The sequence below is a fragment of the Branchiostoma floridae genome, chromosome 6 (genome assembly GCF_000003815.2).
Source record: "Branchiostoma floridae strain S238N-H82 chromosome 6, Bfl_VNyyK, whole genome shotgun sequence".
In the NCBI taxonomy this organism is placed as follows: Eukaryota; Metazoa; Chordata; class Leptocardii; order Amphioxiformes; family Branchiostomatidae; genus Branchiostoma; species Branchiostoma floridae.
The window spans coordinates 15,048,697-15,068,100 of record NC_049984.1 but is presented as its reverse complement, the minus strand read 5'-3'; the positions used below and the strand labels follow the sequence as shown (position 1 = coordinate 15,068,100).

The following is a 19,404-nucleotide window of genomic DNA, read 5'->3' as shown; positions in this document are numbered from 1 at the left end:
CCAGGGTAGGCTAAATTGGGAGGGAGTGGCCAGACAATCCCTCAAATAGAACTGTCAGGATCACACAATACCTAGGGGAGTATTAATAGGTACCTAGGGGAGTATCAATGCACAGACAAAATGCCCATCAATTGGTCTAACTTCAGAACCTGGAAAGTTTGTGCTGTCAGTACTTCCTCAAGCTGGAAAGACCTCAGGCAAAATGTTTTGATATCTGTTATGTACTAATATTGGCGGAGGACAAGGTTTGCCTATAGTGATTAGATGCAAACATTGATAAGATAAAAGCGAGGAAAAATGCAAAGGTCTAGGTCATAACTCATATCTTTGTTTCCATGCCTGACAAGATCTTCTAAAGTAGTAAGGAGTAATTTGAGTGAAGAAGTATCTCCTTAACTATTGATTATGTTTCTGCATATTGATATTTTGATCTTCATTTCAAGTCCAAAGCTTGTACAACGTGTTAGTTGTAGGAGAATGTAACTCTTTCCACTTAACATTCTTAATGTGACTTTTTTCCCACAAGTGCCTTTACTACTGCTTTAGAAGTGAGAAGTTGTCAGCTGCTGCTCTGTCAGAAAACTAGAAAAGCTACATTTTCAAGAAAATACAGGATGTTCCCCTCGAAGAAATTTAACATACCAGTAGGCTCCTCAATGAGGCATAAAAAAAAGAAAAATAGGCTCTCCTCTGAGATGTTGCCAAAAATGACAGGAAGAACATACCAGCAAAATCAACATGTTTTTCCCTTCAAGGAAACTTCAAACAAATTAGTCCAGGAAGTCTGTGAAAACATGCCTGTAACCCAAGGCAAAACATAGCTGACAGTTCTGACATCATGACAAGCTCCCCACCTTCAGCAGCTGCATTCTCCACATTCTTCTCATACCTAAAGAAGAGCCTCTTCCTGTATAGAGTTTGGTTCATAGTAAATGTAGTTAGGGATGACATTTTTATGGTGTTGTATTTATTTTAAGCTTTTAGATATACATACTCATAGTTCACTGACAGACATTTATTTTTTGGCATATCAGCGATAAATATTTTGCTCAAATTATATAAAGTTCAACATGACTATGCTGACTGAAGAGACAATAGAGAGTTCCAGAGGAGCAGTTTTAACTGGAGTGAGATTCCTGCCTAACTGAAGAACTCTACTCTATACTCTTTGTTGCGTAGTTTAAACTTTATGTTTTTCTGTGCACGTAAATGTTTGTGATAGGTTCAAAATTGAATTTTGAGCCTGGAAATATATATAAAGAACACTCATCAAAATGCTGCAATTATGAAATTGGTGAACTTTCAAATTACTCTTGGTGAGCCACAAATTGTTTCATCAGGTTGTAGATAAATTGCTCTGAGGCAGTAATAGTAGAAGCAATACCAAAACTTTGAAAGGTAAATAAATCATTTTGTTTCTGCTGGAAAGAACATTGTTATCTTCGCTCGGTGTGGTTGATTCCAAATAAGCAGGAAAACAGGGCATTAGTTTAACTATGAATATTCATTGTGCAGAACCTGCAGAAAATGACAGGAGACTATTCATGTGTTATACAGGTGAGATAACTGTAAGGCCACTATTCATCCTGCAGTTGATGCAAGGGAGGATCAAGGACTGACCATGCATCACTGTAAGATGGGACGGGCTATGGTCTTACTAATTCATTGTATGAAAACAGGGCATTCAGAAAGTAAATAATATATAAATAATAACAATAAGCATATATAGAGAGGCATGCGCATCTTTGTAAACATTTTGCTCAAAATACGTCAATATCAAAAATTCATTGCCCATTCCTGCATGCCATTCAGCGGATTTGCGTGTTTGATTTTTTTCCTCGCGTATTTCAATCTACTAATTATAAAAAAACAAACGGAATTCACGAGGTAAATAAGGCAGCATTCATTGATATTCAAGCATCTCAGTAAACATTTAAATTCTGCTCCAGATACGTTGTCCGTTCCTGCGTGCTGTCCCGTGGATTTGCGTCTTTTCCCCGCGCATTTCAATCATCACGGTTAAGTTGAATTTCAGTAGGATGTTCACGTTGTACATACACATCTGCATCATGAAAAATATTTCTTTGAAAGAATCACAGCAGGCAATGCATAGGATAACAGTTTAATTACTCCATTATCTATGTACTGAGTTTTGCGACAATGAACCTGCACTGATAGTCCGACAGGATTGTGAGTTATCGCCTCCGTTTTAAGGTTAATGTACATGTGATGAGTTGCAGGAGGGGGATGACGTCAATAGCCTTAACAGCGCGGCACTGGAGACAGTCTATCATCTCATGTGGCAGGCTGGGGTAGAATCTCAAAACATGGACAGAATGATGAGCTCAGTTTTCTCTGATAGAATGTCAATGAGTATCAGGCTATGAAATATGGGTAACAAGTCAGTCAAAGATGGCAGACTTCATACCCTTACTGTGCCACAGGGTTGCAGCCAGCATCCGTCCTTGACGGAATTTTGACGCTGGGGACGGACAAAATTTTTGCCTATTCTGTCCTCTGTGACGGACAAAAATCGGCATGTAAAGATATTGATTGATCCAAGCTGAGTCTTCCAGTAAAGTTTGCCCCACAAAATAAAGGAAATAGTATTTCAGAGGGTCTAGATTTCAAAATTTTCCTGGGGGAACATCACACCCCCACCCCCCCCGGAACCCCTAGGATTGTCGCGTGTTTGACAGTATTTCCATTCAAAAACCAGGGGACGGAAAAAAAATCAGGCTGGCTAGAACAGTGATACACACACAGACAGTAGTGATTTAACACTACTAGGCTATGAGACATAGGAACAGGACTATTTGAGATGGCAGAATATCTAAGAATAAACGATTGACATTAGTCCTTCTAAGGGTGATATATTTTTATATGTATCTTGTCACAAATCTTAATAATAGCAACATACCTGGATGCCTGAATATAATAGATTTTCAGTCGTGAATTATTTAGCCTGTGGTACCTTTCATATCTCATCAGGTGTAATAAATTCTCATAAATAACGATACTCAATAATCATCATCTCAATGTGTGATGATTACAGTCCACAGATGATACTTGTTTTATAGCGTTGAAATATATTCTTAGCTTGACACTTTGTTTTTCTTACGAAACTCTTGTGGTGTAAGAACTTTAGATTAGTCTCTGCTGTTGTATGCCTTGCATAGCCGTAATGCCCGACACATTTTTACCTTGTTGCTAATGTCCTAGTAGCGTGCATGCATTGAGTGCTTTCTTCGCTTTGATGTTATAAGTTATGAGAGGCAGGAAAACCGACACGAATATCAATGTTGCCTTTGAAGAAGCGGCGCTCCTTTATGCATGTGGAATGAGAAATTTGGGGTTACAGACCTTCAGGTCATTTGAAAAGCTTAGTAACAAGCATAATAATTCATCATGTTGTGATGAGAATATTTGCACATAGAATTAACTTAAGGATGAGCCACCTAATCTCCAAGCAGATCTATCGGTGGCAAGGTATCCAACAGGTCACCTGAGGTTGGAATTGGCCCTTTGGATACTGCCTTGCCACCAATTAGCTTGTAAATTAGATCCTCCAGAGCAGGGTGGTCTCCAGGACCTGTCTTTCCATCCTAGGACGGAAATTTGCTTGTTGGAATGGAAAAAAAGAGTTCACCCTAGCCGTCCCAAAAATCTGACATGACATGGAACTGATGAACATGTATATCCCTAAGCTTTAAATGACAGATTTAGCAATGAAAATTAACAACTTGGGATTTAAAACAATGAGTGGGACGGGGGAAATTAAAGCCTGGCGACAGCCCAAATCAAAAGTAATGTGAACTCTGCAATGTATCTTGTGAATCCTTATTACTTTTTTTCCAGACTATGAATTGTCTATTACAGATATTTTGTAGCTTTCTTTCAGCTTTAACAGGATTTGTGATTCCACAACCTTAGCATACAGTACTGTAGAGTTTATAGTTTATGTTGCGCCAGTTCATTTATGACGTACTCTGTTCTTCCCTCCAGACGTATGGAGCCTGGGTGTTATCTTGTACATGCTGGTCATAGATTTCTTTCAGCATGAACAGGGTTTGTCATTTCACAACCTTTAATAGTGTATATTAGTAGAGTTTATGGTTCATGTTGCACCAGTTCATTCATGTACGTATACTCTGTTCTTCCCTCCAGACGTATGGAGCCTGGGTGTTATCTTGTACATGCTTGGCATAGATTTCTTTCAGCATGAACAGGGTTTGTCATTTCACAACCTTAGTGTATATTAGTAGAGTTTATGGTTCATGTTGCACCAGTTCATTCATGTACGAATACTCTGTTCTTCCCTCCAGACGTATGGAGCCTGGGTGTTATCTTGTACATGCTCGTCTGCGGGGAGGCGCCGTTTAACGAGGCCAACGACAGCGAGACTCTCACAATGATCATGGACTGCAAATACACTGTGCGCGCTCACGTCTCCGAAGAGTGTAAAAAGTAAGTGCTTTAAAGCTTCCTAAAAGACAGGCTTTTAGCTAGGATTTTATCATAGAGGGTCTTGGTGAGTCATGGTAAGTGATATAGGCGTGACTATTGTAGGGGGGTCCAGGGGCATCCACCTTCCATGAGTTTTTGAGAAAGTTAAAATGGTGCATTCTAAGGTATCCTGAAAGGGCAAAATTACTGGCACTGTCAGAGAGGTCACAGTAGAAGGCTGTGACCACAAATGACCTAGTGGCACCCCTGGTCAATCAGAATTTCATGCTTGTCATAGGATCTGCTCCCCAGTGTAAGGGCATCTAGTGAGTTCAATTATTTTAGAAAAAACACATCCAAATGACTGCCATGACACATGCCTGGCTAAAAGCCTGCTAAGTAAAAGACCGTCTTCAGTTCTATGGAATGTGTATATCTTTAACAAATGGAGAAAGTGTATCCAAATGATTGGTTACTACAACGGATCATTGCCTGAGTAGTGAAGTAAAGGAGAGATCACTACGAGTGAGCTTCATACTGAACTTCAAAGCACGGTCAAACAAGGGTACGGAGACCTTGTACAACCTTCCTAAGTCAACGCTGGGAATGAGTGCTGTAGGGTTTCAGCCAGGCATGCATCATGGCTTCATTTGCACCTCATTTGGACCTGCTGTTCTTAAATTTAAAATAACAATAAATTGGACACACTGGACACCATTATACCGGGAACAGATCCTCTGACAATCATGAAATTCTGATTGACCAGGGATGCCACCAGGTCACCAGTCTTCTTCTGTGACATGATCTGACAGTAATTTTTTACCTTAGAATGCACCATTTTATTTTTAACGTAGAATTCATTTCTCGAAAACTGCACCATGGAAGGTGGATGCCCCCGGGTCCCCTACAATAGTCTCGCCTTTATCACTTACCACGACTCACCAAGAAATTCGGCCTCCCCTATAATACAATCCTAGCTAAAAGCCTGTAGTGCTGTGAACAAGAAGGCCTATCTGGAGCTATAGAGGATTGGGAGAGATAGAGCAGGGCTCGAAATACCCACTTGCCCACTTGAAAATGCAACCTCATTTTGCTTGGCGCAACTTCATTTTAAACCCAGGTTGCACACGGAGCAACCTGAAATTTTGCAGTTGGAACACTGCTTTTCCCCCACCTACATGCATAAGCCTTTGTATTTATTTTTTGATAACATAAAACATATTACATAGTTACATACAACTGGAAGAAAAGATAAGGGATAAGTAGCTGATTTGAAGAAAGTAACAACTTGAAAGTGGGGCAACCTGAAATGTTGATGGCGCAACCTGGCTTTTGACTCAGGTTGCCACTTGGACAACCTGACTGAAAAAAAGTATTTCGAGCACTGTAGAGACAGAGTCAAGCAACTAGTTAATCAAGATGATGCTGATGATTGTGACCAAGGTTGCTGTCAGTTAATGCAATACAACACAGAAAATTATTCAAATATGCTCAACATGTCAAACAGTTACTAATCAATTTCAAGAGAGAAGTTCTTCCCTTGAAAGTCACTTAATCCCTCCAGTTCTGTCTGGCTTGTTCTGGTCAATATGGAAGGACCAATTATCTAGTCTTTTTCTGTGAGGGAGCTTTGCTTAATCCATGAGCTGTTTGATAAATTGACTGAGGCTTTTCTGGAGTATTGGGATGATAGTACTGCTCACGTTGTGAAAAATAAGACAGGAAATGACACTGAATAAATACATAGGGAAATCAACTACTATAGTACTGAATTTGGACACAGCGTTATCTAAAACTGTCAGGAAATTGCCCGCAGTTATTTTCCAGGGAAGCGTTTTCGCATCTTACTCCACGTAGGTTAGACCTGAAGGTGTTAGGCAGGGAATAGTAGTGGTCAATTTGTGAAAAATAAGGCAGGAAATGCCACTGAATAAATACAGGGAAATCAACTACCGAATTTGGACACAGCATTATCTCAAAACCGTGAGCATATTGCCTGCAGTTACCTTCTAGGGAAGCGTTTTCACATCTAACTCCACGTAGGTTAGACCTGAAAGTGTTATCCAGGGAATGTAGTGGTCACTTTGTGAAAAACAAGGCCGGAAATTGCACTGAATAAATACATAGGGAAATCAACTACTGAATTTGGACACAGCGTTATCTAAAACCATCAGGAAATTGCCTGCAGTTATTTTGTATGGATGCATTTTTGCAACTAACTCCATGTTAGACCTAGAGGTGTTAGCCAGCGAATCAGCAAGCAGACAGGTGAAACTCCAAGGCTTAGTCATGGCCAAGTTGTAAATATGCAAGTGGATTGATTCTGAGTGGGAAGAGTAACAAACTTTTCCCTTGGGGCAAACGTGGCACTGGAGCGGAATGATTAGAATATCTTCCACACGGATCACACTTCAGAAAACTGATAACCTACTGGAAAAGTCAACGACCTGATAGAGAAAGTACAGTCATACACTCAAGAAGGTCGTTCACACTTCTATGCTTTTGGAATTGATGGTGATGGCTGTTTCTTCGAATCCGGAGATCAGTCATTGAGAATTAGTCATTGAGTACTCCCTATATTTCTCTTGACTATGAGTTAGGCCATGTTGCTCTGATTATATGAGGGATAACATTCATGCACGCATCAATTTGTCTGTTTCCAAAGATTAAAGAAGTAGTCATCTAAACTGTAAATTGTAGTATATGTACAAAGCAGATGCAAAATGAGCAAGCACTTGCCATAGATTGCAAAGATCAGTTCAGTTCAGTTCGTCCTCTTTTTGGAGGTGACACCTGTGTCTCCACTCGTTTCTGTCCAGCATTACTGATCTGACACCATGGTGTCTTCACAAAGATTGCAAAAAATATTGGAAAAAGTATTCTTATGACAGAAAATGCCAGTGTCAATTCCAAGGTGAAAGGAAAAATATGTGAAAGAACAAAAAGGAAGAATCTATATATATTGTTTGGTATACCATACCCTGTGTGTTCAGTCATTTGTTCTTGAACCATCTCTTGAACGAAGACACCTTTTTTTTTGGCAATTTTTTTAATGCAAATTGCAAATGCAAATGCCATTGACGTATTGGTGATTCCCATAAAGTTTTAATCATAAACGTTCCCCTTTTGAACTATATAGACAATTTTAGGATGCTGGTCAATTGTTCCAAAATTCAGAAATTTAACAAGATTTGTTTGTTTGTGTGTGTGTTTTTGTGTGTGTGTGTGTATGTGTGTGTTTGTTTGTTTGTGTGTGTGGGTGTGTGCATGTGTGCACTCACAGACGTGCATTAGTAATTCTATGCCAAACTGTTACTGTCAATGCAGAACCACTGTAATGCAACAGTATTCCAACGTGCATTTCTTCTCACACATAAACCGTTCGTTGCCCTCCCCAGCCTGATAGCCAGGATGCTGATTCGCGACCCCGCGAGGCGCGCCACCCTGGAGCAGATTGAGAACCACCCCTGGCTGCAGAACGGGAACCTGCCCCCCTTCATGGTCCCCCCCATGATCCATCGTAAGGACATCCCCGAGGAGGACAGCAGACAGATCATGCAGAGTATGGCCAGCGGCAAGATCGCAGAGCTAGATGCTATCAAAGAGTGAGTGGGACATTTCTTCTCTTTAGGCCACACCAATTTTATTTGTTGCCTCTTGGATTCGCCTGTCTTTTTTTTTATTTTCAAAAGTCCAGAGAAAAAATGATACAGGTTTTGCTATCTTCACCCCAGACCTTTTTACAAAATTCATTTTTATTTTTATTTCGACCTGTCGGTCCACTTTTTTTCCGAAAAAATCCGAGAAGCAATAAATAAATTTGGTGTGGCCTTAGGCTAAAGGTACATGTAAGGGGTGCTAAAATATACTGTATACAGTGCATTTTTGTTGGTATAGTTGGCATTGTTGTTTGTATTCTTAACATTTTAGTAGTGAGAATACATTGAGAAGAGAATTATTTATTTGTAAAACAAAGCAGCCTAGAGCACAATATTTGTTAACATTGCTAAGAAGATTGCACTGTATTCTGAGTAAAATTCTAAGTAATACCTAAACTCCGGAATTTTCTCTGTGGAGACATAAGATGGTTTCTTTGCCATTAGAGTCTTCATGCTCCCTAAATCATGCTACTAAGATCCTTGGAGCAAGCTTTCTCCATATATATCAATTCTTTATCTTCACCATTTCATGGTTACTGAACCCTAGGCCCATATCATTACTCAGAGACATTAAGGAGTATGAAGTTTCTTAACTGACAGCTTGAAGAATTGGGTCCTCCTATATTACATACAGAAATCATAAGTCAAAAGCTTTCTGAAGATTGAAACTGACAAAATTTCCTTATTACAAGACAAAGTCTTCTACTAACAATGTTGATATTTGGGGCTTCTTGGACTTGTTATTTGGTTAACTTCATGAAAATGGAATCAAAATAGGATCAGTGCAGGAATTAGTATCAATTTTAGTTGATACAAACTGATACAAACTCTACACAAAATTGCTGAAAGACTGATTGCAGAAAGCTTACTGTCAAAGAGAATTCATATCGCACAAGGACATGGTCTGTATTCAAGCCATAGCTTCCCCCCATACTCAACAGACTAATCTTATGGAAGATCGAAGAACTGCGTGGTATCATTAGCAGACATATGGCGGAACAGAACTAAGATCAGACCTGGCCTCTGGTTGTATCTGCTCCCTGTGCCCCCCCTAATGTTTGACAATGACATCTCCTATACATCATGGACTGACCTCTGCTGCTATATTTGTGTGTGATTGACAGTACTGTCACTGTAGTGTGTCAGGTTATGGGACTGTGGCACATTTCAGAGGAGTTTCCGCAGAGTTATGGCTGTTCTTGGGGTGTAGGTCCTGACTTCTGTGCCATCCAAGGCTACATGTATGTACATTCCTTGAAAGCCATGTTTGTGAATTTTCCAGAAGGAGATTGCCTGTTCAGAGCTCTAATGCACTGCTCAAGTGTGAGGTTATCTAAACCTTTCTTGAAAACATACCTCAGAAGATGGCTTGCAGCTATGAGATATTTCAGTAAGTGCAATATGGCCACAAGGGAGCTGTTCTTAAAGTTCTTTGACAAAAGGAAGCAAAGCTTCTAGAGAGGAGCATTTGTTCAAATCAATGATCATTAATCCATCTTTTCCTGCCCAGAATCAAGTTTTCATCAAGAAAGTACTGTTACGTCACCCTGGGTTGATATATGATGAGGGGGAGTATGGGAGCCAATGGCGTAGACAAACTAGATTAGCACACTGGCTAATGGTAAGGAGAGGAAACAGTAACCCTTTACTTGGATTAAAGGGGTTGGTACCTGTACAGAACATTCAGGTCCGGTTCAGGTCCAGAGGATCAGGTCCATGTCTGGACCTGAACCTGGACCTTATTCAGTATGTGAAAACTTGTGAATGGACGATACTCAAAACAATTGTCCATTTCGCTACAAAGAAATCTTTTTTGTGGCATATTGGGCTCCCACTGTCATTTTGAAATCCTACAAGGCTAACTGCCTCTGTATGATTGACTGTAAAACTTGGTAGAAATGACTATAGACTCCACTCTTCGTAGCTTTTGTTATTTTCTTTGACCAGTAAGCCCCGAAACGTGTGAATGCCTGATCATATAATCCCTTCATTTTCCAATAGGTCCAACATCCGGTCGACCAAATTTTTTCAGGTCCGTTTTTTCTGGACTGGTCCAATAAGACAAACTGGTTTTGTACCGGTACACTGTACAATTACCCACCCCTAGTGAATGATATTCATGGAGTTTTCTGACAGAGACGAGGACCTAGTTATTGATCACTCCTGTTCTTCTGTAGATAAGGTTCATTCATCATCCCTGGTTTCTGTTTTTCACTGTCATCCACCCCGCTGTGGACCATTATCTTAGGTTGTGCACAAAGTCTTGCTATCATGTCTTAGCAGTGGTAGAAAGTGATAGAAGTGAAAGTGATTTCAGACCAGTTTAGCTTACTGAAGAGCCTGTCATGACAAGATAGATGGATGGTATTTACAGTGTATTCCAGATTTATTGTACTGGAGGAATTCCAAGGAATCTTTTCAACAAGTGCAATGAACAGCATTTCAGAAATAGCATCGGACTGGCATTTGTCATGATTTCACTTGACGCCCCACCAAATTACAAAAGTTGGGATTTTATTGAGAGCAAATATATTATAAGATATGCCAGGAAACTTCTTTCCATTATTTCCTTCATGAACGATATGTCTGACTTACACTGTAATAAACAGGGAACATAGTTTGTCTTTGTTACCTGCGCGGCTTTCATTTGTTTCCAGGGGACAAATCCTAGCCGCCGGGTAAAATCAAACATAATAGATCATCATGGTAGATACATGTACATCATCATGCAGCAAGAAGTTGATATTTCCTCGTTACATGTATATTAATACAGTGATACATATTGTTGCTAGGCATTGGGTTTTCATCTTAAAGCGTCAAAATGTAAAAATCAAACCAAAACTCAATAATAACAATAATATATATAAATATCCTTGATATTTCTTGGCTACAGTTTGATACAATATAGTCAGGCATTGAGTTTTATCGGAAACCATTAAATTGTACCACCTTGCATTATTAATACTTCCTGGTTTCAGTGTAATACAATATCTATATACATTATAAAGTATTCCACTAAAGCTGTGGCAGTATGCCACCTAATGATTGACATTTCCTGCTTTCATGTGCAGCCAATGTGAAATACAGTATTAATATGGTCATGTTTCCTCTGAACATGTCCAAATATACCACCCAATTATTGATACTTCCTGGTTAAAACGAAATACAATGTGCAATATTTTCTGGCATTAAGTTTTATACATTGGTTTTTAGTTTACCACCTATATAAATCATCAATATTTTCTAAATGTTACAATATAATACAATACAATACAATACACAGGTGATTTCATTGATTATCATGCACAAAAGGAACATCAAACAACCTAAACATCAAAGAGGTACCCTTATAACAAGCATCTTTGAAGAAGCGATGAACTTTCATGTGAAAGGTGAAAAAGGTTTCCTGCTAAAGGTGTTGTGTAATGAATCATCTTGAAACCATATTTCATGCAGCGGTCTTTCATCTCACACCTTTGATGTCATGTAACAGCATGTAAAACGGAAATTCAACTTTCAAAAGAAATTATGTGACAGCAAGGCTTGTCTGGCAAAATTATATTTTGTCACTTGTCATGTGAAAATGTTCGAACAAGCTGTAGCTGCATGTGTGTTAGAATACCAATTTAATTTTTTTATTGGTTTATTTATCGATCACAAAAATGTGATATGAAACATTACACAGTCAAGGAAGACAACATATTGTCTCAATTTTGTCTCAATCATTTTATCATCTTTGCAACTAACACTGTGACAAAAGTTCCTTTTCTGAACTCGAGAAAAGTACATTTAGCACACATCAAACAATCAATCGGATTTTATATTGATTCGGCTGCACAAGTACTGTTGTTAAGTATCAGGAAATTTCCGAGAAGTGTGTCCGTTTTCATTGGAAACAGTTCAGACACCACCTTGTTGAGAGCAATCTGTGGTTTTGGCCTTACTTGTGAGAAGTGGATTTCAAGGACTCTTGCAGAATGATTTTTGTTGGAGAGGGTTGAGGACTTGAGAGTGGTGCGAAGAGGCGTCACGTTTTTTCAATGTGATCGCTTGCTGCCTCATTCTGTTCAACAGTATGTCCAGGCCCTGAATCTAGTTAGCAATGGCCAAGAAAGTTGTCAATAACAGTGTAAAATACAGTTAAACAAACAAGAACATGTCTCAATGGAATTGGAAGTCACTTTTTAAACCTAAATTTTTATTTTTTTTTAATGATTTCAAAAGCAATAGACAAGTTGGTAATGTTGTGTTATTACTGCCGGTATTTCTATTTAATCGATGCAGAAGGGCAGTTATACCAGTACTGCAGTAGCTGTTCAACAATACAGGACTGGTACTGATTTGGCTGAAGAAAGAGGGCTAAAGACTAGAACAGGTATGGTCAGAAAGGTAACTGCAAGGAATAAGGAAGCTTGTAAAGAACAGGACGCAGTGGAGAAGGCCGAGGAAAGACTGATTGCAGTTGCACCCAGTGTTCAGACCACTGCAGCAGCAGGACACTGTAGACGACTACTACAGACAGTTGTAGTAGACCGCAAGTACCGGGACTAAAGTGTCCTTGTTGTTGAGGACTTCAAACAATGCTGAAAGGTCCTAGCTCACATTTTCTGCCATGTGGTGCCAACAAGTTCCTTAGTCTGATTTTGCCAGCTGGTATAACTGCCATTCTTCAAAGTGGTGGCTGGGTCAAGTGTCTTATGCAAGTCGATCAATAAAAGATCAAAGTAGGTTTTTTTGTTTATTTTGTACCTGAACAAACCTGGGCTGCTTTATTTAATCAAATCAGCCATCTCCAAACAAATACACACACATGGAAATGTTTCTTTGAAGGCCGCCAGATATAAGTAAATAGTTAGTGATACTGAACATAATTTCTGTACAATGAATGAAATGATTCTGGCTAACCTTGCATCTGCATATATGCAGCTTATTGCACCTTGAGTTGTGCAGGGATTTCTGATGTCTAGTGATACCTGCACCTATCTATGTGCTGGGAAAATGCACAATGCAAGAGTTTGGATTCTATTTTCTGTTCTGATGTTACCACCTGTAAAATAATACAGAATTGGAATAGATTCTTTAATAACATTTGTAGTTTGATCCATACTATAAGGTTGGTGCAAAAGATTTTCATGATTATAGCTGTGGTAAAACTAATAAATACTGTATCATTGTACTCCCTAAGTTGAATCTGTACTGATGCTTCATCTTATAGTAACTGGTGCTGTTCTGATTTTTCATCTATCTACTGTACCATGACCATGTGTGATGTCATGTAGGATGATGTCATGCCTTTTTGTTTTAAGCTTCTGCTGCAGTAATATATCATTGCACTAGGGGGCATTGCAGTTTATGCCTTCACAGCCATTGATGGACTTTAGCATGTATTTCATTCAGTCACCAGGTTTTCTCAGCTGTAGTGCTATCTTAAGTTATCTTAGAGGCATGGTGCAACAACCTTTATGCGATGATTGGAAAATTTAGTTTGCAGTAGATTTCTGCGGCGGCCCTACTCAGTGCTCCAAACCAATTAGTTCCAGGGCTAAATATATCTCCCGTATCACAAAGCACTCCCAGTGACGGCGGTGTTCAATTTTCTACCCATAGAGGAGGTCAACAGTCGATCCTTTGGGAGAGGGTTTGACGTCATCCCGTAACACCGTCGAAAATGCCTTTGATACCCTGGGACTAGGGTTTCCAACTTGAAAGTCAACGAAAGTCAGATAAAAAGCTCCTAACTTAGAGGGATAGAGGGAACTTTCACTAGAGGATTTCACAGTGCGCTTCTGTGGTGATGAGATATTGATAAGTAGGATTTTCCTCCAAGCTGGTCCCACTGTACCTCTTCAGTGTGAGCTTAACAGGTATTGCCTGGAGGGGCATCTGCATACATGCAGGTTATTGCACCTTGAGTTGTGCATAGATTTCTGATGTCAAGTACTACCTACAATGTATCAGATCTGTCTATGTGCAAAAATTGGATTTTGTTTTCTGTTCTGATGTTACCACCTGTAAAATGATACAGAATTGAAATAGTTTGTATTTCATCCATAGTTTTTAAGAAAATATATTAGGAAGAGCAGTACAGGTATGAAGAAAAATTACATATGCAGAAAACATTTCAAGCCTTGGGCACGCATCATTTCTTCCGTCATTCAAAGTTCCTATTTTGCCCATAGGTCTGTGGCTCATGACAAGTACGACCACATCACCGCCACCTACTACCTGCTGGCGGAGCGAAAGCTGCGCCGAAACCTGGTGCCAGACCATCCCCGCGTCAGCTTGGTGCGGCAGAACTCGGCCCCCAGCGACAATCCCAGAAAACCTTTCATCGTGGCCAAGAGGTACAGACCACTTATCTTGTCAGTCATCTTTCCGTTATGAAAATGACATGGAACTTATCATGGCTTCATGCGTCACACAACGTGGGTCATTGATATATGATAACTCTTGATAATATGTAGGGATTAGGATCAGACTTGTGTAATTGGTGTTTTAAATGTCTTTTATTTGTGTATTCCACAAATAATTATTTTGAATCATCACACATTATCTTTCCCTCCAGACCTATGAATGCTGATCCCGAGGACAGCGATCACGTGGCCAAGTCCGCCATGGTTCCCGGACGCCAGTCTCCCAGCCGCAGCCGTTCCCCGTCTCCGTCAAGCAGTGCCACAAGAATAGCCAGTGAAGCCATCAACATCCCCAGCCGGCACAAACCGCCTCTCCAGGGGCGCGACCACCTGACCATCTCCCCTCGCAGGGGGCGCAGCGTGGTGTTAGAAGGGGTGGAAGTCTTACAAGAGGAGGAGGAGGAACATAACCTACGGTTCTCCGACATCAACAGTGACGATGATGATTACGATGACGATGACGAGAGCAGCAAGCACAGCGGTAGTAACGATTCCGAGGAGGATTTCCGAAGGCATCTTGAAAAAATGTCAGGGGGCAGTTCGCTGGCAGCAGGAGTGAGGATGAGAAAGGTACCGTTGAATCGACGTATACAGAACAGACGTAGCACGCCCTTGACTCTGAACGAGATACACGAGGAAGGCGAGGAGATCGAGTCGGACGATGACTCCGTGCACCGGACATCTCCGAGAATTTTGCGTAACCGCATGTCCATAGCGACGCCGGAGTCTCTGAGAAAAAAGTTTTCCTCCTTACAACACCGTAAGACCCTGCGAAATAAAGCTTCGAACTGTAGTAGCACTGATACAAGCGACGATGACACGGACTCTCGCTTAAGACGGGACAGCGGTGGCAGCCTGTCGCAACATTGGCGACGAAGAGACAGTGACGATGACCCACGTGGAGGAGGCGGCGGGAGCGGTGGTACAGGTCCCAGCCAAAACAACAACGGCGAAGGTTTCAACGGTGCCAACGGCACCAGTAGTAACGGATGGAACAACCAAAACTATGGTTCATCCAACGGTGGGGGTACGGATCCCAACTGTAACAGTACGGGTCTCAACAATGCCAACAATCTCCGTTCCAGTAACATTAGCATTGCCAGCAACAAGAGCCAGCACAGAAAGAACAGTAATGAGCTACGGGACAGCCTGAAAAACAGTAACCTTAGCATCAGTAGCCACAGTTCATCCAATAGTAAATATGCCATAGACCCAAGTAACCACACTCCCAGCGAGTCCGACACCCAGAGTGTGGACAGCCAAAAGGTGCAGTGGTCCAAGCCAGACGTCTTAGACACACAAAACAACTTCACCAACATCGTGGACACTTCCGACATGGTACTTACGGAGAACGAGATCAATGCGAAGATGAACCGCAGCGTGGTGTTGACCGCTGCTCGACCGGGGGTATTGAACAGTGTCCGTACTACGGCCATGAAGCGAGCAATATCACGGAGCAAGCTGGACCGCTCGGTGATGGTGAGAAATGACCCCAAGGCCAGCCATCTTCACAGTAGTTGTTGCCGTTTAGTGTAACTGCAATGATTGCTTTGGTTTAAGCACAAAGATGTGGTTCTAAAGCCATTACACTTCCCTACCATTATGATTGTTATAACTGCTATTTGTTGTACATTGTTGTAGTATGCACCACGGAATATTTTTATTCAAATAGGTACTGCTTAAGATTGTATAGCTTTAAGAAACAGGAATATACTTCGCAATAGCTTCCAAGTTTCAAGATTGTCATAAAAGGTCTGAACAACTTTATCGACACATCACACGAGTGCCAGTAAAAGTAATGTGGTATGTAACAATGCCGTAGTGTTTGAAATGAAGTAAGCGTGAAAGACTAGATATGTATATAGGAATATAAGACAAGGTTCACAAAACAAATGCATAGCAGCACCATGGTTCAGCTCTAACATACATGTACATGTATTGGGAATAAAGCTATTACAGATAGCTGCAGTCAATAAAACAAGCTCTTTGTGTACTATGGAGGAATACTTCAGCTTTTCATGTTGCCAAAAACATTGCACAAAAAAGGGAAGGCTAATTTTTTAATTGTACCTGGATAGCTACATACTATATGGACCTGAGTTTAATCATAACCCTACCAGCACATTACACATATCAGAACATCTATTGTTAATGAGTCAGGTTGCAGAAGGTTTAAAATTGGCAATATACAAATAATATATTAGTAGCACTACCTAGTCCATCAATGACAGCTGTATATAAACCCAGTACTGAACATCTTTGTCTTGAATAATAGGTTGGTTACACCTCTGCCATCACACTATTGATAGTGATCCCAAACACATAGTTACATGTATAAACCTATGTACAGTTACATTGTACTTATACTATATACTGATGTTAGTACATAGTCTTTGCAAGAACTCCACTTTCTTCACACAAAGGATGTAAATATAAGCGAGTGGAGTGAAGACTTGTATCCGTGCCAACATCATCACTAATGTGTAAGTGATGTACAGTCACAAAGAAAGACGCAGCTGTGCTGAAGTGATGTAAATAACCTGTGTTACTCAGTAGTCTACACTGTGTAGATACTGTCCCTCTTGTGTTGTGTAGCATTGAATTTGATAGCGATGTAAACCAGTCTGCCATCTGGTAGGATAGTGACTCTAGTACAGTGTATAGATATACATGTAGCGGTAAATTGACCTGTATCATATGCTGAATATACAAAATGTATGTTGTAAATGTTTTAATTAAGAGCAGGATCGTTCTAAAAAAAAGTTTCTACTAAAGGAAAATCAGGGATGGTATATCAAAACAAATTGTTAAATAGGGACCCTTGAAGTCTTGTGTTGGTTTCATCGCTAATTTTACTGTCATTTTTTTTAAAATAGGGACGGAAGCTATCATAACGAAACTAATAGAAATTGTATCTTTTGGAGTCGGGAGAGTTTTGGACCTGTCTCTACATGGTAGAGATGCAAAATTTTCAACCTGTAGTACAACTTAGATATTCAAGCCAGTGTATCACTAATAGATGTCAAAACTTTATGTAGACATCTATTTACTTAAAACACAGTACTGCAATGAATGCCTTTGACTACCTCTGTTATAGTCTTACTTAGGAAGCTAGGTATTCATGTGTCTACGTTTCATATTTGGAAGTATCTAAATTTGGTTTTACCTTTAAAAATGCAGTTTCGGTAATAACAAGGGTAATGTCACTGATGTACGTGTCTACCTCAAAGTTAACAAAAACAAGCACACATTTAGAGCTCGAAACTGGGGAAATAGCCACCTTGCTGTACAGGAAAGTCGGGAGGTATTTTAGATTGAAACTTGCCAAATGTTGAGTGTTGTGGAGTTGTAACCTGATGTGTGCAATTTGATGTGGTTGTACAGGGTGCAGAGCAGTGAAGTTGTATACATGTACATGAATTCTCGTGCCTGTGGTGTTAGATACTGCTGTGTGTCAGATGAAACTTGGAAGTATAATTTTGCAAAATAGCCTCAAATTACTAGTATATTGTCACAGAGGTATCAATGTTGCACAATTGTACTTTTTTGGTGTGTAACGGTTATAAACATAATATTAACTTTCTTAATAATTCATAGAACCGAAACATTTCATCCTTGATAAAATTAATTATTTAGTCCAGCAAAATGAACTCATTTGACAGGATATGTTTATTCTTTTAAATCACAAAAAGATATTCACATTTTGTCTGGAAAGTTCATAAAGGCACTTGTTTCTCAAAGAAAGCAAAATTCAAACTCTGAGTTTTTACTGGTAGTGTTGAGATTGTTTTTAAATCACAGACAAGCTTCTGACAATGTATTGTTATTATAGCTGGTAATGTTAGGTATTTGCAGCTGTATTGGTGGTACAATGACCCAGTTTCAGCTATAAGCTTGCTGTGTGTACTGTTTATAGCAGCCACGTAAATGACATGTTTGTGCCATGTAACTATTGTTAGTGTAAAGACCGAGCCGTTGTCTGTAAAGTTTTTCACTGTGTTTCCACAAGTATGACTGCTGCATTTGTACATAATGCCCCACATATGCTTGCATTGTTGTATGTTTGCATCGCATATATTTTGGATACATATCTTTGTACAGTCTGTATAGGAATCATTGACGTGTATCGGTATGATATATTGTACAGTGAGATATTGTGTACTGCACTATCAGACAATTGACATGTCTGTGAATATATGATGCAAATGTGCTGTGTCAGAAACTTGATTTGTTTGGGTTCTTCCTGAGTTGATGTCCTCTTTCATGCTGGTTGACAGAACTGCATATCATGCACACACACATCACACACACACATAGTTACATTCAGAGAAGTGCCGAACAAGTAACTTTTGATGAAGAGTTTTAGTCATGCATGCAAAACTATCCTTGGTCATGCCAGTTTATTACAAGAGTTAAGGCTTCAATGGTATAAATGTTAATTGTGCAATGTTTAGAAAGTAAAATTCCATTGGTATCATCTGACAATGTTGTCAGAAATTACATTGTACTAGTATCATTTTGATGACAAAATTTGAACCAAATTTTAAAGTTAGCTGAAACTAAAAATGATAGTGATAGCCTTTGAAACCCAATACATGCCATTTCACAAATTGCAGACAAGCTACTGTTCGCGGAGATTTAATTTCGCGGTAGCGGGAAAATGGACTTTTCGCTGTGGTTTTAATTTCGCAGTAGCACCATACACTGTAGTCTCTTACTGTTATGGAAAAATTTCGCGGTGAAGCGGCCGCCGTGAAAGTTTCTGCATTTACAGTATTTCTTTAATAGGATAGATGTGCACGACATCATCATCATCATCGGTCGGCTGCAGAGCAGGCGAGTGCAAGCACGACATGCCATGTTACCAACCAGGCAGAAACATAGAG

At 39.9% G+C, this 19,404-nt stretch overlaps 1 protein-coding gene across 2 annotated transcripts in view; it reads left to right on the top strand.

Annotated features, from left to right (window-relative positions):
* LOC118418379 (SNF-related serine/threonine-protein kinase-like) overlaps positions 1–18,740 on the top strand; it is a 35,651-nt gene extending 16,911 nt beyond the window's left edge. Inside the window, exons 2-6 of one of the 2 annotated variants that reach the window (XM_035824258.1) lie at positions 4,326–4,467; positions 7,845–8,051; positions 14,285–14,449; positions 14,671–16,057; positions 16,089–18,740. In XM_035824258.1, the coding sequence (XP_035680151.1) occupies positions 4,326–4,467; positions 7,845–8,051; positions 14,285–14,449; positions 14,671–16,054 (1,898 nt within the window). In that variant the 3' untranslated portion in view covers positions 16,055–16,057; positions 16,089–18,740. Of the gene's footprint in view, positions 1–4,325; positions 4,468–7,844; positions 8,052–14,284; positions 14,450–14,670 lie in introns of both variants that reach the window. The other variant, XM_035824257.1, reaches the window with a different exon arrangement.
* The last annotated feature ends 664 nt before the right edge of the window (positions 18,741–19,404 follow it).